At 36.8% G+C, this 23,505-nt stretch overlaps 1 protein-coding gene across 3 annotated transcripts in view; it reads left to right on the plus strand.

The window, feature by feature from the left end:
* LOC136864280 (isocitrate dehydrogenase [NAD] subunit gamma, mitochondrial) overlaps window positions 1-23,505 on the plus strand; it is a 319,092-nt gene that overhangs the window by 231,620 nt on the left and 63,967 nt on the right. Inside the window, exon 10 of one of the 3 annotated variants that reach the window (XM_067141055.2) lies at window positions 1,024-1,378. The exons of the other annotated variants lie outside the window; for them this stretch is intronic. Within the exon in view, the coding sequence (XP_066997156.1) occupies window position 1,024 (1 nt within the window). The 3' untranslated portion in view covers window positions 1,025-1,378. Of the gene's footprint in view, window positions 1-1,023; window positions 1,379-23,505 lie in introns of those variants that run through there. 3 annotated transcript variants of the gene reach the window in all.

The following is a 23,505-nucleotide window of genomic DNA, read 5'->3' on the forward strand; positions in this document are numbered from 1 at the left end:
GGCAAAACAATCCTCCCTGCCTCCTTTTATACTGCTACAGTGCCTCATTTTGTTGTTTACTGGTGTGCAGGGATGTGCAGGTACTTTTGATCAGATGATGTATAACAGATCTAGTGATCTGCAGAAAAAAAAAAGTAGCTCTGAATATTATTCATTCTAATTGAATGGGCACTATTTATTCTGCGCATTCTTTATGTAAGGTTGACCTGTAAAATCATTAAACAAGGATGCAAAGAAATATGTTTGGTTTGTTCTAAGAACCCTATAAGGTATTTAAAACCTTTGAGGATACTTCGTGTCATTGCCAAAATACATTTTGAAGTGTTTCGGGTTATTCAAAATGTATCAAAACTAGAATTTGCAGTTTATTTTTATACTGTAATTCAGTCCAGAGAATTGCTTTTCCTTCCTTCAGTCTCTACAGTTCCTACCCCATCGTCGCCATAAGACCTATCTGTGTCGGTGCGACATAAAGCAAATTGTAAAAAAAAATCATTAAAAATGGTCATATTACTATGCAGTTCCATGGATAGTCAAAAACAAGAATGAATTTATGAATGGTTAGTGGTGTATTTTAACAAAAATTCCACCCCCTCAGAATCGCTGATAAAAGGAAAGGGAATTCAAAGTTTAAAGAGCAATTTATAATTCCATTAATGTTACTGAAGGCAAAAGAAATTTGCAGGTATTTTTTGTTTGAGAGATGATTTCCTGGACAAATTCCTTTAAAGTCACATTTGCTTGTCTTTCCTCCGTACGTTGGGTCTCATTTCTTTGCCTTCAGTTGTTTGTCTTTTGTAACCTTCCTTTTACTTTTCATTCTCTAGACTCACTTTTTACCATAATATAAAAATAGACATACATTTAAAAGCAAAAGTATTTAGAAGCAGATTTTCTTCTGCACGGTGTCAGTTTTTGATAGAATGAGCAAGTGTGGTACACAGGAAAATATTGAGCATGGTTTTGTTTGTGTAAGGATTTCTTCTTAGTGGCATTATTTGACAATATTTCTTTTCTTTTCAGATTTGCTACTTTAATGCGTACCTTTTAGAGATATAGGCTATCTTGGTTTTTATACAGACGTTTGAGATTGTGAATGGCATATTAATTTATTTTATATTGGAAATACGTACTGTAAATTTTCTATTTTTGTAACCACGTAGTATATATATTATCAATGATTTAGTGGTTAATTCTTAGTGGAATTGATGAATCTGATGTAGCAGAAGCTTTTCATGTAGATTTGTGTAAAGGTTTATATTGTAAACTATATTTTGTAAAATAATCTTATTGTACTTTAACTTTTATTATGTATATAGACTCAATTGTATATTACAAAATAAAGTTTTTCAAGGAATTATTTTAAAAAAGGCAAAAATTTTTAGAAAAAGTAACCTAAAACTGATGTTTCTGGAGTTACAAAAACCTTTTATTGGGATGCTAGTTGAAGTACTTGGATGTGCTCTTCTGTATGTACGACTTACTTATTCTGTAAGTAATTGATTGAATATATGTGTATGTGATTTTATGGGGATGCATGGCTTACATAGGACTAGACTCAAGATAAAATGTTTTAAATCATATGCTGTCTTTTGTTCTTTTTCTGTTATATGTGGTCAACTTTGAATTTAGTAGAATGTATATCTCATTCTCTGTAAATGTTTTCAGAAAGTATTTGTTAGTAGTCTGCATGCTGTCTGGATAATTTATTTTTTTATATGTTTATATTGTGACCAGTTTATCTGTCTTGCATGGCTGCAGTCAGTTCGCTTGCATAAATTATGTTTTGTGTAGCATAGTTATTGCTTTGTTTGAGCTATGGTTGCTGTGATTTACAAATGGAATATGAAGAAAGGGTGAGCCCCACTTACATTTGTGTGGATATGCTTCTGGCAGGCTTTGTCTGGTATATCACTCTTTGGTTGCCGAGCATAGTAAAGTGCAGAATAGTTAAAAATGAATAGAAATTACTTTGCTTCAGTTTTCATGGGAAGCACTCTTTGGAATACTTCCAACTATATTTGGCCATCCTCATCAGCTGATTTCTGAGACTTAAAGGACTTGATGTAATGTGCCCTTTACTAACATTTCAGTTAGACAGTTGTATGTGATGTGGTCATTTAATGCATATGATTTGAATTTTGCCTGTTCTTTCAAAATTGTTGGTGCTTTGGGGGGAAAAAGAGAGAGAAAGAGTAAGTGAGAGAGACAGTTTTTGTTGTTGTTATTGTTGTTGTCAAGCAGGTAGTAACGGAGGTAGTCGTTCGAAGCACAGTATGTTAGCAACATTTCTTCTAGCATTGAGTTTCAACCTGAACTAGAAAAGTCAGTGTTTGCAGATGAATTGTACACCTTTATGAATCTTTTATAGCTAGGTCTGACTGCTCTTTCCTTGCTTGTAGAGGTTTTTGACGTGTTAATTGTAGCAGGTGTCTGGCATATCGTAACTCCAGTGTAGGACATGAACATATTGGAGGGTACATCATGTTCTTCAGCTCACTGGAATGAAATGGATCATTTGTTTACATCTGTGCATGTGAGGAAATTGAAGTAAGACACTTACCATACCTTTAATACACTAAATTTCATTCTAGTGAGCTGAAGAACTTGATGTACCCTCCAATAAGTTTCTGTCCTACACTAGAGTTAAGATACGCCAGACATCTGCTACAATTAACATTTCATTCTAGTGGTTATGCAAGACCATTTTAACAGAACAATTGTTTGACAGACCTAGAGGGGAGACGAAGTGATCAAAGTGCTGGTTGTATTTTTGTGAAGACTTAGTGAAAACTGGTATTCCATGGTTTTTCTTTTCCCTTCCTTCAGCATTTATAATTTCTGTTGGATATATCTCATCCATCAAACTGAAGGTTTTTTGGCACTTACAATTAATTATCTTTTATGGATGTACAGAAAGGACATAGAGATCTGCCGAACAAGACTTCACACCTTTTACAAGTATATAACTGCTCATAAAGAATGACTGATAAATTATGGAAATGAACACAATAAACAAATATGGAAACATTTTACAGAAGTCAGTGGGTACAAGTGCACAACACCAACATTCTGCGAATGATTTACGAAAACCTTGGTCACAATGGCTGGTGTTCTTTTAACAAATAACTATTCAGAACAATGTAACATTTTACTTTTAGGTATTTATTTTAAGTGTGTAATTATTATCCTTATTTGTCACAGAGAATAAGAAAAAAAATTCTGACTTGAAAATGATAGACCTCTTTACATACATCAGATCCTAGATTTACAAAAGTTGTTCATTGTGGCAACCTATTAGCCTGAGTGCATGCATCAATGCGACAAAGCCAAATTCCCCCTATGCGTTTACTCACTGTGGCATAGTTTCTTATCATGACTACTGCATCAAATGTACCCTTTCGGAAGTCTTCACATCTGTACACAAGTTCTTTCTTGTGGCCCCAGAAATAAAAAATCTAAGGGATTTAAATCAGCCCTTTGAGCTAGCCACTGTATTTGGCCATTTTGGCCAATCCATTGACCCAGGAACACTTTGCTCATGTACTATAACACCAGCCGCAGTATGTGAGAGGGGTGCACCGTCATGCAGGAACTACATATTTTTGCCAATATCTAGAGGAGTGTTAACATGTACATGAAAAATTACAGATAACGTTAGCCTTTCAACCAAGGTTTCCTACCCGCATGCTAAATAAAAGATGCTGTTGAAAGCAACTGTGAACAACATGAGGATCTTGTTCAGCCCAGATATGGAAATTTAGTATCCTGTGCCATGTGAAATATGTTTTCATTGTTGCCTAAAATTCTTGTATGAAAATATAGTTGTTGATGTAGTGTTCTAACAAACTACTGGCAGAAAACCTGTTGGGGAAAACCTGTTGCTGGAAGATGTTGCGTGCATATGTGGTATTAATACAACTACTGCTCTCTGTTCAGTGTACAACAGAGTGAGACTCACTCACCTCACGTAGTGTCCCTGGTGACCCTCCAGGGATCATCATGGACCATGTCCAGGATTTCTTCCTCAACTGCCAACATGTATTGCTGCCATGAATGGTCCTTCCTCTAAAACTTGTTTATAGTCTGATGTCTCGAAGTATTTGAAGCACTGCAGCAGGCGTTGGGTCTGTTGTTTTTTCTGATTAGCAAAATGTTCTTGGTACAGTCATTTTGCTCTTGAATTGTCACCTCCTTTTTCACCGTAAATTAATAACATTTCACACATCTAATGGTTCGTGAAACCTGTTGTACTGTTCACTGACTGTGTTCGTATCTGAAAAGAAGTTGTGTGATGGCATTGGCACATGAACCCGAAAACAGTGTACAGATGTCCTACACAGAAGGGGAGAGCACATGTCATGAATACTGATCTAGAGTAAGGTAAAGTGGTCTTTACATACTTTTTGCGCTTTGCTACAGCCTTTTCAAAAATATTAGATGAAATTTGGTGATAACTTGTCGCCCACAGTGGTAAAGATTGTATATTAATTGTTGAAGATATTTGCTTAGAGTGGCATTTGCCATCATGAGTGTAACGGACTAAAAGTATTTCAGTTACTTCATTATTTCATATTGTTCTAGAGTCTTACAAACAAAGGCAAGAGTTTTTGTTATTAACAATAAATGAGAAAGTTGTCAATATTTTTATAGCTATATTTTTATGCTTTTGGCATAGTTTTGATATGGTGTATGTCATTTGTTTTTTTCTCACATTTTTGAAAATTTTGTCTCTCTTTGAGAATATTGTGATTTTTGGCATTAAAAGAGAAAGCTTTTTTTTTTTTCACTTTGGTTAGAAAAAGTATACATTTTTTCATATTGAAATGAAAGAAACAATTTGCAAACAAATCTTCAATTAAACATTAACATTTATATGCTATGCAGTCAGAAGTAATACATACATCTTTTTTGAAAATTTGTTGAGGGAGCTAAGCAGTAGGTTGGATCATACATCATTGATGACTTTTCTTCTGTTGGATAGTTATCAAATAGGGATGAATATTTTCTTGGAATTTACCTGCTGTATTCTGCTTTGGGAAGGGATGTTTTTTGCTACTTAATTTTTGCTAATTACCAGGGTTTTACTACCAATATTTATGAACTGCCCTGTGAGTCTTTTAAGAAAGTAATTTAATATCCAGATTAGAGAATACTGTAACTAATTAGAAGTGAGATAACATGTTCATATGAAAATTAAACATGGGAAGGCATAGTGAAATTAATGCAATTCATGTGTTGAAGAATTTCAAAAACATAGATTTAATATAAGCGCTAATAATGTTGAGCTTTTTAAATACTGTGTCACAAGAATTGAACAGAAAAGGCATGATGCTTGTGAAAATCACTTAAAAATCAAGGTTCATGTAAAGCAAATGGAGGATGCACTTAAAACAAGTAACACACCTAAGAGACAAATGAGCATCAGTGGTTTGCTTCAGGTACAGAAAAAAGCATAAAAGTGACAAAGTGGAGTTTATTACAGACACAACAGAAATGTTCATCAAGGTAAGGCTGTAGATATTGTTAATTATTCCTTAGATCATGTTATCTGTGTTAGAACTTGATTCACTCAGTTTAACATTTGGGGCCGATGACCTTCGATGTTAGGCCCCTTAAAACAACAAGCATCATCACCATCAGTTTAACATTTGCATAATGTAAAGATTTTATAACCTTCGAAAATTGGAGCGTGTTTAAGTTGTGTAATGAAGTACATTTGCAAAGTTGTTTAATATATTTGCTTGACGTGCTAAGACTAGTAGTTATTTGTGATGAAAACTAAGTTTGTTTATTTTAAGGAGTAATAATCGAATTCATTGCTGTAACTTAGGGGGCACAGGGGGCAGTTTCCTATCCTCCTCTCCCATGTTATAAGTTTACAGATATTTTAATAATGGTTAGTTTAATTAAAACCTTTAAGATACACATAGTTTTAATATTGTCCCCTCCCCAGATTAATTCCCAAGTTATGCCCAAGAGTGAATTAATATCTAAACTTTCATTCATAAATATCTTGCACACATTTTTGAAAGTAAATTAATTTTCTTTTAAGCTAGCATTCACCTTGAGAAGGTTAACAGTCCTGCTGTAAGATAGCAGGTGAAAAAATACATCCCAGGCTCTGGGGATTTATGTTTCATTAACTGGCTGAGGAAACAGTACTTCCCAATATGTGTAGAAGAAGCTAAGTTACAAGTAAAAGACTTGCTTGTTGGCAAGCCAGTTACTGTCTTTTGTGGTGAAACAACATATTGCATTAGGCTACTTTCAGGTACTTTAGATGGTGAAACTTGCCAGCAGTTATATTCAGGCTCATGTAGTTTCTTAGAAGCAGCAAACGCAACCACGTCATCTCAGACAGTTTTGCACACTTTAGGGATCATTTCCATGGTTTCACCTGCTGTTGCCTTAAGTTAAATTGTTTAGGAGAAATAGGGTACGAAAGCTAAAAAAAACTAAACATTTTTGTCTCCAGGCTCAAGGATGTGTTCCGAAGTGCATCGAAGCTTAAAAGTTAATATAAACAAAAGATACAGGCAATATTCTTTTCTGATAATTGCAGATTAATATCAGATCCGATCTTGGAGTTTCAGTCTAAAGAAAAGCCCTTAGCTACGTTGCTTATGCTCGAATTAACTGAGAGCCAAGTGTGAAATATTACTGTATGCCCACGTTAAGAATAGAGTAATTGAATTTTGTAGAGAGCGTTGCACTCGGTGCTAGAAATAAACTTGAAAATAATTTGAAAGCTTGCTGTCATATGACTTCATCTAAAATGGATTCCATAATGATGGACACTGATGAAATAATAGTAATGAATGCTTTCTATAATTTGTTTGAGCCTTCAAAGTCTGTTACTAAATCAATCATTGGTGATTTAAATGTCATGGCAGAGTTCAACAAACTGAATGCATTCAAAACAGGTTCTAATAGTTTTGATTTGGTTCTTTGTTGCAAAGAACTTCATAGCATTGCTGAACAGTTCAGCCATGACAAAGATAGCAAATTTGATATTGTAACAGCACTGTTAGCACTGAAAACAAAAGGTGAATCTTACCATGTTTTCTGTGAAAAGTCCCTTCAATGCCTGTATCAAATGCTGACAGCAAGAGATTTTTCTCTAAATATAGTTATAATTATAGTTTAGTTGTAAATGACAGAACAGCTAGGTGAAATGTCGCTGCCTGTTGTACATTGCAGTTTGGTGATGGTTGATTAATACTGTATACCTAATACCAAAACATAATAAATTTCTCAACATGAGTGTTAGCTTAATTATGTGTTAACCTAATCATCATTAGATATTTACTTACATTTCAGTCATTGCTCAAAAGTGTTACCCAAAAACCAGTGGAAAATTAATGAGAATTTGTAGTAAAATTTTCAACATAAAACACCACCAGTAATGAGAACTTAAAATAAATTATCACCATTAACTTTTGCCACCAGTTATAAGGCACTGTCTCTTAGGGATGTGCAGAATTTCCATGCTTCTGACCATGCCTGCATATTTGTGACCAGTGTCTACTAAAATATTGGCAAATGAAATTCTGTTCTATATCCAAGTGCTCTAATGTGTTCTGTGTACGTCGTTTTGAAATTTTGACCTGTTTGTCTGATGTTGTATTTGGGAGATTCTCTGCATGTGACTTTGTAGACACCAGATAGGTTATATATCTCCATGAGTTGTCTTTTTCTGGATTTAATTCTGCTGATTGTTTTGTTTTTGTTTATTATCTTGTATCCTAATTTTCAGAACTTTTGGGCAAGTTTTTTGTGTGTGTATATTGTATTATATTAATATGACATATGTTCCTTTTGCTTTTTATTCTTTATTTTGTGTAGGAGCTAAAATGTGCTTTTGTAACTATTAGTAACTGCCAGGTATGGTGTGTTGTTCTTCAATGTAATCTTCTATGGAGTATGGTGTGTTGTTTGAGTCTGTGTAACATGAATTTAAATGTGTTGTGTTGTATTGTTTAGTGTATTGTGAAGTGTTGTAGATCAAGGTGTCAGCCATAGTGGGCTTTCTGTATATCTTGACTTTACGTTTCTGGCTTTTGTCTTTTGTGATAATGGAGTCTTACAAGTTCATTTATCTGTTGCATTCATATTCTCCTGTGTACTTGTGAAGTCTGGTTGATATTGGATGAGGTGGTATGTACATTGAATGGCATTGCCTTTCTGTAGCAGGATAACTTCAAAAGCATACCAGTGATGGTAAATTTTTGTGTTAACATGTTGGAATACAACAAACCAACACACAGGATCAAAGTAAACTAGTCATGAACTCAGCAGAATTCAACTTACATTATCAAAACCACACATAGCCAACAGAGAGCACAACATTGAACTTGTCAGTATAAAACATGCACACCTTCCAGCAGAACAACATAGCCCAACTTCCACAAAAGTAGTCAAAGGTAACAGTAGTAATCATACACGCAGAAGACCTCATCACAACAAAAAATGTAATTAATTAATTAATTAGACTTTGCTTTACATCACACCAACGCAGATATGTCTTAGGGTGGAAATGTGATAAGAAATGGGCGGGAAGGAAGTGACCGTGGCCTTAATTAAGGTACAGCCCCAACACTTGCCTGGCTTCAGAGCTGCTAACAGTGGGGTTCGAGCCCACTATCTCTCGAATGCAAGCTGATAGCTACGTGACCGAACCCGCATGGCCACTTCTTTGGTACATCATTTTCTGAATACTGCTGAATGTAGTGGTTTGAAAATACAGTACTCCCATGAGGTAACTTGTTTGCTTTAAAAACTATGTGAAATCATTGCTTTTCATTGTTAATTATTTTCACTACATAACAGATGTCAGCATAGAAGAATGCAGAATAATACTGGGAAGCCAAGTCCATAAAAACTTCGATCAGCAATGCTGGATGTGATTTTCGCCTGGATGTAGGCTAACATTTTTTCATAGTTAAAAGTGATAGTATTGATTCATATTTGCTGTGCTTAAACAGTACAGCTTGGTATAGGGGATAGGGTATGTGGTGGGCATAACAAAAGTGAGTAGTGTGTGTAAAGATTTTAGTTTTCTACAGAATGACAGAACCATGAACATGTGGATACACTAACTACATACATATTTTTATAGTACAGTAAAATTATGTCTGAAATGAGAGATTAATAAATAACTGTTAGTACTTAACATTGTTTTGGATTAATTAGAGGTCAGGAGGATTGCCAGAAAGAATTGTTCAAAAAGAAACAAGAGTGTTTGCTTCATCCTCTATTCTTAGAGAGGAGCACAGTTTTTACGAAGAAAAATAGTCAGAAGATTGCCACTTATTATGGAAAGGTTAAATTACTAAAACCCTGATTGACTACATTAAAATACAAAATGTACAGAACTTACAAATGTTAAGCTCTGGTAGTGATCACAGAGCAGACATAGCAATGCTGAAAGAAGGTAGTATTTACAGAAAAGAATAGAAAGAAGAATACGATAGTGGAAATTGAGAGATGGGAGGAGTTTATGGAGGAACTAATATTGGGAATTTTGAAGAGAAATGGAAGATTTTGAGAGTGGTGGGCAGTACAGAATTACAGAATGTGTGTGTGATATAACAGAAGAGGAGGCAATGGCATGATGGAATAACAAGAATAAAAGGCAAAGTGAAGGGAAAGAAGAAATGGTGGAAAAAAATAAGAGACAGAAAGCAAGTACACCGAAGCATAAGGAATATGTAGGAGTGGTTACTGAAGGAAAGTTGGAAGCTGTTCTCTCAAAAAGAGATAGCCTAAATTGTAGAAAGAAATTATTATGTGGAATTGTACAATAAAAAGATAAAGAGAATCTCTGTTTAAAATTTTAAGACACCTTGGACTACACCCCAAATTAATAAACATGATAAAATTGACTCTCACCAATACCAAGTCAAAAGTGAAGTTTAGGGGTGAAACATCAGAGACATTTGAAATTAAAACTGGACTACGGCAGGGAGATGGGCTCTCACCACTATTATTTAACTGTGCTCTAGAAATGGTAATGAGGGAATGGTTTAGAAAATGTCCCCCCAAAATAAAGATTGGCCGAAAAATCAAAACAAATTGCCTGGGTTTTGCTGACGATTTAGCATTACTAGCAGTGGACATAAAAGAAGCAAAAACCCAGATATCAGAACTTCAAAACATTGCAAATAAAATTGGCCTCAAAATATCATTTGAAAAAACAGAAATTATGCCCCAAAAACCAACACAGCTAAAAGAAGTCACCATAAATGGTAATAAAATAGTAACTCAGTTTAAATATCTTGGAGAAGTAATAACACATAACTTAAATGAAAAAATCTCAATCCAAGTAAGAACAAATAGATTAGCTAAAGCACAAAAATTAACATGGGATATCTACAAAAAGAAATGTCCGTCAATAAATACAAAAATAAAACACTACAACACAGTTATAAAACCGGAAGCTACATATGCAGCAGAAACACTCTTTTACCTGAATAAACAATCAAAGACTGACAGACTTCAGAAAATTGAAAGGAGGATTGAAAGAACCTGTATCAACAAAAAATATCAGAAAGATGGACAGTGGCGGTTAATACCTAACAAAGTCGTGTACAAAGAGCTAGAACCCATTACAGATACTATGCGTAAGAGGAGACTGGGATTCTTTGGACATATCATGAGGATGCAGGACTCGAGACTTCTGAAACAACTAGTACAACACAATCTCGTCTCAAAAAATACCACAACAGGATGTAAATGGATCAGAGAAGTAAGAGAGGATCTGAAGGAAATAGGCCTTACAACAGAAGACACCAAAAATAAGATAAAATTGAATACAAAACTCAAGAATACAAACCTCCGCTTTACCCTTACACAAAACAAACCAACAACACGCACATTTTCAACTGAGGAAAGGGCACGAAGATCGGAGCGTCTGAAGAAGTACTGGGAGGACCGCAAAGCCCGAACAATCCCTTCAAAGAGACCTGAACGACGGACTGACTAAAGTGATCCTATGTGGTCATAAAAGAAGAAGAAGAAGATAAAGAGAGAAATTTGTGAAGGATAAAGTTGAATTAGTATTGACAAAAATCAGGAAAAATTTTAAAATATTGAGGAATATATATACTTTGTGTGTGGTTTCCTTGTTGCTGGGCTGAGTAGCTCAGGCAGTTGGGCCTTCTGAGCCTAATTCGGCAGATTCGATCCTTGCTCAGTCCGGTGGAATTTGAAGGTGCCCAAATACCTCAGCCTTGTGATGGTAAATTTACTGACACATTGAAGAAATCCTGCAGGACAAAATTCCAGCAGCTCAGCATCTGTGAAAACCATAACAGTAGTTAGTGGGATGTAAAATCAATATTATTATTATTATTATTATTATTATTATATGTGTGTGTTTTTTCTCTCTAACATCACACTAGCACATACAGATTTTTGAAGGTGATGGAATGGGAGAGGACTAGAAATTGAAAGGAATCAGCAGTAACGCTAGAAAACCATCTAATGCTGGGGCTGTACCTTAATTAAGGCCACGGCCGCTTCCTTCCAACTCCTAGGCCTTTCCTATCCCATCGTCGCCATAAGACCTATCTGTGTCGGTGCGACGTAAAGCCCCTAGCAAAAAAAAAAAGAAAACCATCTTCAGGGCAACTAACAGTGGGTTTCCTACACACCATTTTCTGAATGCAAGCTTACTGCTACTCAGCCAGCTTGTTCAATGAGGGAATATTCTTATGATGTGTTATATGTAAGGGCATGTGGTAAGTTTGGCAAACGGTAATACACTGTGTACCTCTGTAATCCAGCACTGCACCAGTTCATCATTTTCAGATGTGCACAAGCATGTGAGGGGAAGAGGAGGAACATTTTGCTGTGAGAATGTTACCAAACAATCAATCAATCAATCAATACTGATCTGCATTTAGGGCAGTCGCCCAGGTGGCAGATTCCCTATCTGTTGTTTTCGTAGCCTTTTCCTAAATGATTTCAAAGAAATTGCAAATTTATTGAACATCTCCCTTGGTAAGTTATTCCAATCCCTAACTCCCCTTCCTATAAATGAATATTTGCCCCAGTTTGTCCCCTTGAATTCCAACTTTATCTTCATATTGTGATCTTTCCTACTTTTATAAATGCCACTCAAACTTATTCGTCTACTAATGTCATTCCATATCTCTCCGCTGACAGCTCAGAACATACCACTTAGTTGAGCAGCTCTTCTTTCTCTCAATTCTTCCCAGCCCAAATTTTGGAACATTTTTTAAACGCTACCCTTTTGTCGGAAATCACCCAGAATAAGTCGAGCTGCTTTTGTATGGATTTTTTCCAGTTCTTGGACCAGGTAATCCTGGTGAGGGTCCCATACACTGGAACCATACTCTAGTTGGGCTCTTACCAGAGACTTATATGCCCTCTCCTTTACATCCTTACTACAACCCCTAAACACCCTCATAACCATGTGCAGAGATCTGTACCCTTTATTTACAATCCCATTTATGTGATTACCCCAATGAAGATCTTTCCTTATATTAACACCTAGATACTTACAATGATCCCCAAAAGGAACTTTCACCCCATCAACGCAATAATTAAAACTGAGAGAACTTTTCCTATTTGTGAAACTCACAACCTGACTTTTAACCCTGTTTATCAACATACCATTGCCTGCTGTCCATCTCACAACATTTTCGAGGTCACTTTGCAGTTGCTCACAATCTTGTAACTTATTTATTACTCTATAGATAATAACATCATCCGCAAAAAAGCCTTACCTCTGATTCCACTCCTTTACTCGTATCATTTATATATATAAGAAAACATAAAGGTCCGATAATACTGCCTTGAGGAATTCCCCTCTTAATTATTACAGGGTCAGATAAAGCTTTACGTACTCTAATTCTCTGAGATCTATTTTCTAGAAATATAGCAACCCATTCAGTCACTGTTTTGTCTAGTCCAATTGCACTCATTTTTGCCAGTAGTCTCCCATGATCCACCCTATCAAATGCTTTAGACAGGTAAATCGCGATACAGTCCATTTGACCTCCTGAATCCAAGATATATGCTATATCTTGCTGGAATCTTACAAGTTGAGCTTCAGTGGAATAACCTTTCCTAAAACCGAACTGCCTTCTATCGAACCAGTTATTAATTTCACAAACATGTCTAATATAATCAGAAAGAATGCCTTCCCAAAGCTTACATATAATGTATGTCAAACTTACTGGCCTGTAATTTTCAGCTTTGTCTATCACCCTTTCCTTTCCTTTATACACAGGGGCTACTATAGCAACTCTCCATTCATCTGGTATAGCTCCTCCGACCAAACAATAATCAAATAAGTACTTCAGATATGGTACTATATCCCAACCCATTGTCTTTAGTATATCCCCAGAAATCTTATGCCATGCAAATGCTGGGGCTGTACCTTAATTAAGGCCACGGCCGCTTCCTTCCCATTCCTAGGCCTTTCCTATCCCATCGTCGCCATAAGACCTATCTGAGTCGGTGCGACGTAAAGCCCGTAGCAAGAAGAAGAAATCTTATCAATTCCAGCTGCTTTTCTAGTTTTCAACTTTTGTATCTTAATGTAGATGTCATGTTATCATGTAAATTTGAATACTTCTTTAGCCTTAGTCTCCTCCTCTATCTGGACATTATCCTTGTAACCAACAATCTTTACATACTGCTGACTGAATACTTCTGCCTTTTGAAGATCCTCACATAACGCACTCCCCTTGTTCATTAATTATTCCTGGAATGTCCTTCTTGGAACCTGTTTCTGCCTTAAAATACCTATACATACCCTTCCATTTTTCACTAAAATTTGTATGACTGCCAATTATGCTTGCCATCATGTTATCCTTAGCTGCCTTCTTTGCTAGATTCAATTTTCTAGTAAGTTCCTTCAATTTCTCCTTACTTCCACAGGCATTTCTAACTCTATTTCTTCCCAGGCTGCACCTCCTTCTTACTCTCTTTATTTCTCTATTATAATAAGGTGGGTCTTTACCATTCCTGACCTCCCTTGAAGGTACAAACCTGTTTTCGCATTCCTCAACAATTTCTTTAAACCCATCCCAGAGTCTGTTTACATTTTTATTTACCGTTTTCCACCGATCATAGTTACTTTTTAGAAACTGCCTCATGCCTGCTTTATCAGCCATATGGTACTGCCTAATAGTCCTACTTTTAAGACCTTCCTTTCTATCACATTTACTTGTAACTACAACAAAAAACAGCTTCATGATCACTAATACCATCTATTACTTCAGTTTCTCTATAGAGCTCATCTGGTTTTATCAGCACCACATCCAGGATATTTTTCCCTCTGGTTGGTTCCATCCCTTTCTGAATCAGCTGTCCTTCCCATATTAACTTATTTGCCACTTGTTGGCCATGCTTCCTGTCGTTCGCATTTCCTTCCCAATTGACATCTGGTAAATTCAGATCTCCCGCCACAATCACATTTCTTTCCTTGTCGTTTCCTACATAGCTGATTATCTTATCAAATAATTCTGAATCCGTGTCAGTGCTACCCTTTCCTGGTCTGTACACTCCAAATATATCAAGTTGCCTATTATCTTTAGAAATGAGCCTTACACCTAGAATTTCATGTGTCTCAACTTTAACTTTTTCGTAGCTTACAAATTCTTCTTTCACCATAACGAATAATCCCCCTCCCACCATTCCTATCCTATCTCTACGATACACACTCCAGTTCCATGTGAAAATTTCTGCATCCATTATATCATTTCTCAGCCATGATTCAACTCCTATTACAATATCTGGTAAATATATATCTATTATATTACTCAATTCTGTTCCTTTGTTTACAATACTTCTACAGTTCAACACTAACAATTTTATGTCATCCCTACTCGATTTCAAGTTCCCTGTTACCTTATCACCGCTCCCTAGGCCACCCCGTTTCCCTAAATGTACCTCCCTATTACCCTTCCAAACAAATTTCCTGCGTACCACTGCGGTTTAAGGGAAGGCCATCTGAGCGCAGATCCCTATCTCCTACCCACCCATTAGGATCTAGAAATTTCACTCCCAGTTTCCCACATACCCACTCCATAGTCTCATTTAAATCCCCAATCACACTCCAATCAGTATCCCTCGTACACAGTATTCCACTAATAACAAACTCCGCTTTCTTAAACTTCACCAGTGTTGCATTTACCAGATCCCACACATCTCCAACTATGTTGGTACTTATATCAGCTTGCCTTACATTGTTGGTACCAACGTGAAACACTACCACCTTCTCCTTCCCTTCCTCCCTCTCTTCTACTTTCCTCAACATCTGCCTCAACCTAATTCCTGGATAAGATTCTACCCTGGTTCCCTTTCCTCCACACACTTTTCCCACGTGTCTAACGATGGAATCCCCCATGACCAGAGCCTCAACCCTACCCACCTCATTTCATCCCCTCCCCTCCTGGTCAGTCCTATCTTTCCTGATAGCTGCAGAAGCTACTTCCTCCTCCCTTCTCTCCTTCTCATGACCCTGTTCTACCTGTCTTTTCCTATCCTCTACTCTACATTTCCCTTTCCTAACTTTTCCCTTCCTGCTACTTCTACACATCTTAGCAACACCCTGTCCCTCATCTTCCCTCTGTTGTTCTACCTGAGTGACTCGTACCGATTCCGCACAGACACCTGTCCTGAATTCTGATCCTGAATAGAGCCCTTAGCCTGCAATCTCCTTCCCCTTAGAACATTAAACCACCTGTCTTCTACAACTCCCCCCTTTCCTTCCTCTCCCTCTTGTACACCTACTGTAACCTGTACATTGTTTGAGGGAGTCGTATCTTCCTCCCTGTCTTCTGTGAGAATCCTAATTATCTCCCTCAAACTCTCCAACTCCTCCCTCATACCCCTCAATGCCTCGCCACACCCACAGTTCGTACACTTGCGCTCCTTAGCCATTCTTTATGGAAAAAATGAAAATAAAAATAAAATATCTTATTTGCAAAAAATAAATGAACGGAGGTATATGTTGTCTGGGATAGTACTCAAAGATCACACAACAATAAGGTAATTAATATACGACTGCACTACAGTACTACTCTATTTTTTTATCCTACAACCCCTACAGGATAAAAAATGCTTTACACTATAAATTGAGGATAATTATGTCCACTTTTTCAATACAAATACAATTTATAGTGTAAATCTAGATTCAATACGGACCAAAATGTTCTTTACTTCGAATAAAAACTGCTGTTAATTACTGAATATCTAAAGAAATACGCAAGAACTACACAATTCCAAACTGCAATTAAGCCTATCCTAATTACAACAACAGAATTTTAGTAAGAGTTTCTACGGATACCTCTACTACACCAGTACTACACAAATATTTTACAATAATAAATTAAGCACACTAAATTCTGATAGAATATTAGGCTACTCGTATACTACTGTGCAGTAAACTACAGTAATTTTAAACTACTTTCAGACGTATCCTAGTTACAATACCGGTACCATATGTACTACTAAGCACAAACAGAAATGACATTTGCAAGAACTACTGTACTCAAAGATTACCAACAAAGCTAAATGCTTAAACAAATTATTATTAGAACCAATTAGAACTACGCTGTAATAGATACACACGAAAGAATGATAACACAGGAATATAGCAGACAAGATACGGCACTATCTAAATATACTGTATCTACACTACAATTTTCAGCTGAAGTGCGGCTATATGAACTTTTACCGCTGGTGGATTAGTATTATTTTCCCTACTACGCAGGACGGAGAATAAAAGTGTCCTTAAATGCTGAGAATAAGAGATTGTCTACTATATTTTCTGTCAAAACCACGCCGGGGGCTTGAAATGCAGTAATATTGGGATATAGGAATTTGATTATTAACTTTTACTCGATGAATAAACAAAGGTGGAAAGTACAGAGTATGCAGGGAACTAAGACTACAAATTATGGGAATAATGAATCAGCTGACTTTGTATTTATTTACACAACTATCATGTGCATGTAGGAACAATCCAAAAAACGGTTAAGTACCGTAATTATCCAGTGAAATTACCGTGAATTCTCTTTAAATTCTCTTTAAATCGATGTTTACAGGCTTATCGTGTTATTCAATGCAACAACTATCACCTTCGCGACAGTTTGAGCGGATATCCATACGAAATATCGGAAAACTAGCGGCGGAAATTACAGTGAGTTACAACTCCTTATGATGATCTCTCTTTGTAAGTATTATTCCAAAGAACCTACAGATATTTAAAAATATTGTTTTAAAGGTTAATATTATTACCTAAAGGATTTTCTAAACCTAAATTCGAAATAAAATACACCTAGCTGGCCTACTTAACCTAGAAAACTTAATCTAATGAACACCAATTGAATTACTGGTTATAAAATTCAATAAATAATACTACTCCCAATTTCTACCAACAAGCACTAAACACCAATATATAAATAGCACTAAATGGAACACACACACACAAAATTTAAATAATTTTGATCGGTTTTAACTACTTTTTCACTACAATAATGTAAGAGCTCTCTCAACAGCCAACCGTTCACAAGCGCATCCAACAATTCAGAGGGTCAAAGGGTCAAAATGCACAACAAAAGTCAGTTGTACAGTAGTTTTGTCTAAAGATGATTGTATAATTCAGTCCTTAAAAGAAACTGACCTAAAAGATGTGTTGTTTTTCTCCCTCCAAATGCTTGGGAAAATGTAACTGAGAAAGTGATTGTTTTTGTCCAATAACATATGGCTTAATGTGACATTCTTGGAACAATACAAAAAAAAAAAACAGACTTGGTCAAAGCAAGAAAACTGACAAAGCTCTTTGTTGATAACACTGGACAACAAATTTAATTTTTTTTTATATATATATATATATTTTTATTTTTTTTTTCACGAAGTCCAAAATAGTTTATTTATTTGGATTTGAGTGTGCTGAAGTTGTAAATCATAATTCAAAATCTAGATTAGTGCAGGTTTGGAAGTTATTTTAACTTTTATGTTCTTCACATATTATAATGGGCCATAGTCTAACAAGCGTAGCACTGCCCAACACACATAAACTTACCCAATGTTTGACAGTGGTTTTGGGGTTAATTCGATGCACTGAACACAAATATGGAGTCTGTTTTGCTACAATGGCTCTAGTCGTTTATATTTTTACTGAAATACTGGTACATATATTTTTCATATTCTATTCAGTCCGACTCGTTGGCTGAATGGTCAGCGTACTGGCCTATGGTTCAGAGGGTCCCGGGTTCGATTCCCGGCCGGGGCGGGGATTTTAACCTTCATTTGTTAATTCCAATGGCCCGGGGGCTGTGTGTTTGTGCTGTCCCCAACATCCCTGCAATTCACACACCACACATAACACTATCCTCCACCACAACAACACGCAGTTACCTACACATGGCACATGCCGCCCACCCTCATCGGAGCGTCTGCCTTACAAGGGCTGCACTCGGCTCTAAATAGCCACACGAAATTATTATACACTAGCGAATGTACCCGTGCTTCGCTACGGTATTCTACATTGTATTCGAATATCGAAGTAAATAGTGTACATGCAGTAAATAAGATTGTTTTAAAATTGCATGTCTCTTAGCGTTATCCGAGAAAGAGCATGGGGAGGTCCCCATACGTTGTTTCCAATGTAAAGTGTTTGTTACGGATTTGTGATATAATGGCAGGCTCACTTGCCTACTGGCATTCACAATCGAGTTGGGAAGTTTACATTATAATTGCAGGCCCCATTGCCTACTACGCGGACAGAATCGATTTGGGGAGTTTTCGTTAAAATGGCAGCCCCCCTTTCCTACTTCCAGACAGATTACAGTTGAGGAGTTTCTATTATAATGGCAGGCAATTACCGTACTATCACTCGAAATTGAGTTGTGCGGTTATCATTATAATGCCAGGCCCATTTTCCTACTGCCAGCCAGCTTACTGCCAGTCACACCAAGTTGGTGAGTTTCCATCAAAATAGCAGGCCACTATGCCTAATGCCAGTCACATTTTAGATGAGGACATTTCTTTATAATGGCGGGCACCCTTGCCTACTGCCAAACACAATCGGGTAGGGGAGTTTTAAACGAAACTGCATGCTCACTTGCGTTCTGCAAGTCAAATCGAGAAGGGAACTATTCATTACAATTGTAGGCCTTCCTTACTAATGACAGTTACACAGGAGTTGGAGAAGGAACCCTTTCCTACTGCCAGTCAAAGTCGGTGTGGGGAGTACTGATTACAATAGCAGACCCACCCTTTCTCGATCGCTAAAAGTCGACATCAGTGAATACATATAGATCGACATACGAAAGTATATGCGTGTTTGCAATATTGAAGGCCTTCATTTACAGATTAACTGCTACTAAACGTACGTCATATCGACAAAGGATTATACCATTTAGTGGCCTAAATGCCTGGTCCTATGATATGTCATCTATTCTTGGGTCAGATTGAGTTAGAAACGTGGAACAGGGTAAAGGATTTGAAAGGTTATCTCACATTACATTACTTTTCGGATAATTATGTGACAGCTACATACATAGCATTTGGCTCGCATATGGCTACTGGGTGGGCCAATTTTCGTGAAGAGTTTGATGATTCTGTATTTCATATAAGTAATCGAAAGTATGAATTATGCATGTGAAAATTCCAAATTGACTTAACATCGATTGACAGAGAAAAATCAAACGTAAAAGGGATACAGATACGGCAAAAAGTCATAAGACCAAGGTTGTAAATCATTCCAAATTGAACGGAGATTGTGCAATCCGTTATGTGATAGGAATTTCCGAAGGTCTGCACCATCATTAAAATTGCCTGCATATTTCGATATTTTTCGGGGATAAAAAGTGAAAAATTTAATGATCTAGGATGTTTTCCGTTCGTTACAGGCTAAAAGGTATAATTTTGTCAAATTTCAATTATCTTCTTTTTCTTCTGACAGATTATGCCGCAATCTGGATTTTGGGCGAGGCGGGTAAAAATTAGGACTTTCAGGAAACTAAACCAAAAATTATGGAGATGGTCATTATTACCCCTTAAACGGAAAGCTGTACGAAAATTTCGCCAAAATAGTCAGTGTAGAAGCACACAGTCGTTACGATTTGATTTATATAGATAAGGAATCTGCTCCATTTAAAACACCTTTTGGGCTATGTCCGCTGGACTTAACCTGCAGAAGTGACCATTCATGATATCTCCCTTATTAATCCTCCTGACGAAAAAATGCACATGAAAAAAAGGGTTTAGAGGTGGAATTTGGAGTTTGGTCGATTTCCAGTCAGGTTGGTCTTGTTCTGTATATATTGTGGAAGAGTAAAATCACCATTTTGGTTCCCTATAAACCGCCAGTCCATTCCGGAACATGAAATGTCATTTACGTTTAAAACCTACCTTTGGACAGGTGGATGCTAAATATAAATTTTGGTTCGAATGTCTTCAGTAGTTTTCAAGTTGTAAGGAATACGCTTTACACGCACCCGCTCGTGAGTTAAGTCCGATGGGACTTGTACAGAAAAACGGTCCATTAATGATATCTCCCTTATTAATCCTCGTATCGAAATGATGCACATGAGAAAAAAGGTTTAGAAATTAATTTCTACCAAGGTAGGTAGATTTCCATAAAGTTTCGTTGTGTATATTTTGTGGAAGTGCAAAATCACTGTTTCGGTTTCGTATAAACCCCCGGTCAGTTCAGGGATTTAGTAACAATATTTGCCCTAAAACCTATCAAGGACAAGTGTATTCTAAATATGAGTCTTGGTGGAAGTACATCCAGTAGTTTGTAGCACTCGCATACATACGGCGTAATTAAGGAAGAAAATAATACAGTTAAGAAAGTTGAAAGTAATAGAAAATGGATTATAACTGAGGACAGCCGGATAACGACAAATATGTAAATGCCAAGTGGATGTATTGGAAAATCAAATGCCCCTCAATAAGTAATGCTAGTGTGAGTTATGGATATAATAAAGCGATAACAGAGGAGAAATTTAGTTCCAGTGATTCTTAGGTAAAGAAATAATAAGAAGATGACTAATGGTGTTATTACTTAATCTATTCAAGGGTGGTCATAACATCCAACGATATTCCGCCAATATCCCGCAGATAGGCCGATTGACGCCTCTCTTGCCTTCTACCCAAGGAATAACCACGAATTTAAAAGCATGATGAGGAAAATGGCAATACGTTACTTCCCTGCTGGCATGCAGTCGGAGACGTTGCCATGGTAACCTGTAGGTTCTTGTCAGTCTGGCGGTCACTCAATGCAGAGCATGATACCAGCGGAAAATTGTAAATTTCTCGGTCATGTGAAGAGTAACGTAAATTATGAACATAACGAAAGTTGTTTATAATGAAGAGACGTTTCACGTACGGTAAACTAAGTTTACAGAAATCAATAGTATAAGAGAAAATGGAGGAAAACCAAATGGTTTTCCCTATAAAACCCCCGTCTATTCAAAGATTTTAAAATAATATGCATATCGAAACCTTCCCCGGAATGAGTATACTCTAAATATGAAGTTTGGTTGAGATCTATCCAGCCGTTTCGAAGTGATGGTGGAAAAACCATTCTGATTTTCCTGTAAACTCCCCGTCTATTCAAAGATTTTAAAAATGATACGCTTATCAAAACCTTCCCCGGGATGAGTGTACTCTAAATATGAAGTTTGGTTGTGATCTATCCAGCCATTTCGACGTGATAGTGGAAAAACCATTCTGGTTTTCCTATAAACACCCCGTGTATTCAAAGATTTTAAAATGATATGCATCGAAACCTTCCCCGGGATGAGTATACTCTAAATATGAAGTTTGGTTGAGATCTATCCAGCCGTTTCGACGTGATGGTGGAAGAACCATTCTGGTTTTCCTATAAACCCCCCGTGTTTTCAAAGATTTTAAAACGATGTGCATATCGAAACCTTCCCCGGGATGAGTATACTCTAATTATGAAGTTTGGTTGAGATCTATCCAGCCGTTTCGACGTGATGGTGGAACAGACAGACAGACAGACAAACAGATACGAAACGTAAAAACCACCGATTCGGTCTTGAGTTGACCCAAAACGGACAAATATCTGAAAAATTGGCAAAACAAAAGAATAACAGACAGCGGACCCCCTACAATTTTATTTATATAGATACATACATACATACATACATACATACATACACACATACATCATCATTATAGACTGTTATGCTTTTCAGTGTTCAGTCTGCAAGCCTCTGTGAATTTACTACACGTTGCCACAATCCTCGATTTGCAACTAGTGTTGTGGCCTCATTTAGTTCTATACCTCTTATCTTTAAATCGTTAGAAATCGAGTCTAACCATCGTCGTCTTGGCCTACCTCTACTTCTCTTACCCTCCATAACAGAGTCCATTATTCTCCTAGGTAACCTATCCTCATCCATTTGCCTCGCATGACCCCACCACCGAAGCCGGTTTATGCGTACAGCTTCATCCATCGAGTTCATTCCTAAATTAGCCTTTATCTCCTCATTCCGAGTACCCTCCTGCCATTGATCCCACCTGTTTGTACCAGCAATCATTCTTGTTACTACGAAATTATTATATTCTATTCAAAAAATTGTAATGACAAGAATATCGGAATGGATTTATACATTTTAAGGGGGTGCTGATTCCATATATCTCATCATTTTTGTAAGATAGGATCTAGTTTTTACAATGCAAAGTCTTAAAGTGTAACCTGTTCCCAAATCATGTGAAAAAAATAAATCAAAGTGCTTTAGACTAAGTACATGAAATGCTACAGTCAATTTAGTTAAATTAAAGATAAACTGTTAACAGCTACCTTGTTTACAACGCGCGTTTTCCCTTCGCCTGCTGCTTATGGGAAAGATGATTCTTTCTGCAAAGTCCAGCAGAAATCTGCCAACATTGAAGCACTGAATCTTCCCTGTTATCGATGTTCCATTATAAAGTGTTTTTTTTTTTAAACCTCTCACCATGTTCATCACTAAACGCCCCACAATCTTCAGGGAAAACGTCGATATGTGAATGAATGAAGTGCGTCTTGAGTGACATGTTGCATTTCAGTTTCTCATAGGCAAATATAAGGTCATTCACAAGTTCAATATAATTCTCAACTCTCCTATTGCTCAAGAACAATGGCGTAACTTTACGAAAGCATTGCCACGTGTTTAGCTCATCAGGACTTAGAATACACTCAAACTGGTCTCCAAGGACCTTACGTATTTGTGAACCATTGAATACTCCCTGCTTGATCTTCTCAGCACTCACTCCAGGGAATTTTCCACGCAAGTATTCAAATGCTCGGCTGTTGCTCTTATTCACTGCTTTTGCAAATTACTTCGTCAATCCTAGATTAACATGTAGTTGTAACAGGACTTTACTGGGATTTACAAGTTGCTCCCATGAGACATTTTTCTTGCCAGGCAATAACGCTTGTCATCGTGGCCAGTCCTTCTGCTTGTGATGTAAATCCTTAGCACGACTGTCCCACTTACAAAT

This window comes from Anabrus simplex, chromosome 2, assembly GCF_040414725.1.
Source record: "Anabrus simplex isolate iqAnaSimp1 chromosome 2, ASM4041472v1, whole genome shotgun sequence".
Taxonomy (NCBI): domain Eukaryota; kingdom Metazoa; phylum Arthropoda; class Insecta; order Orthoptera; family Tettigoniidae; genus Anabrus; species Anabrus simplex.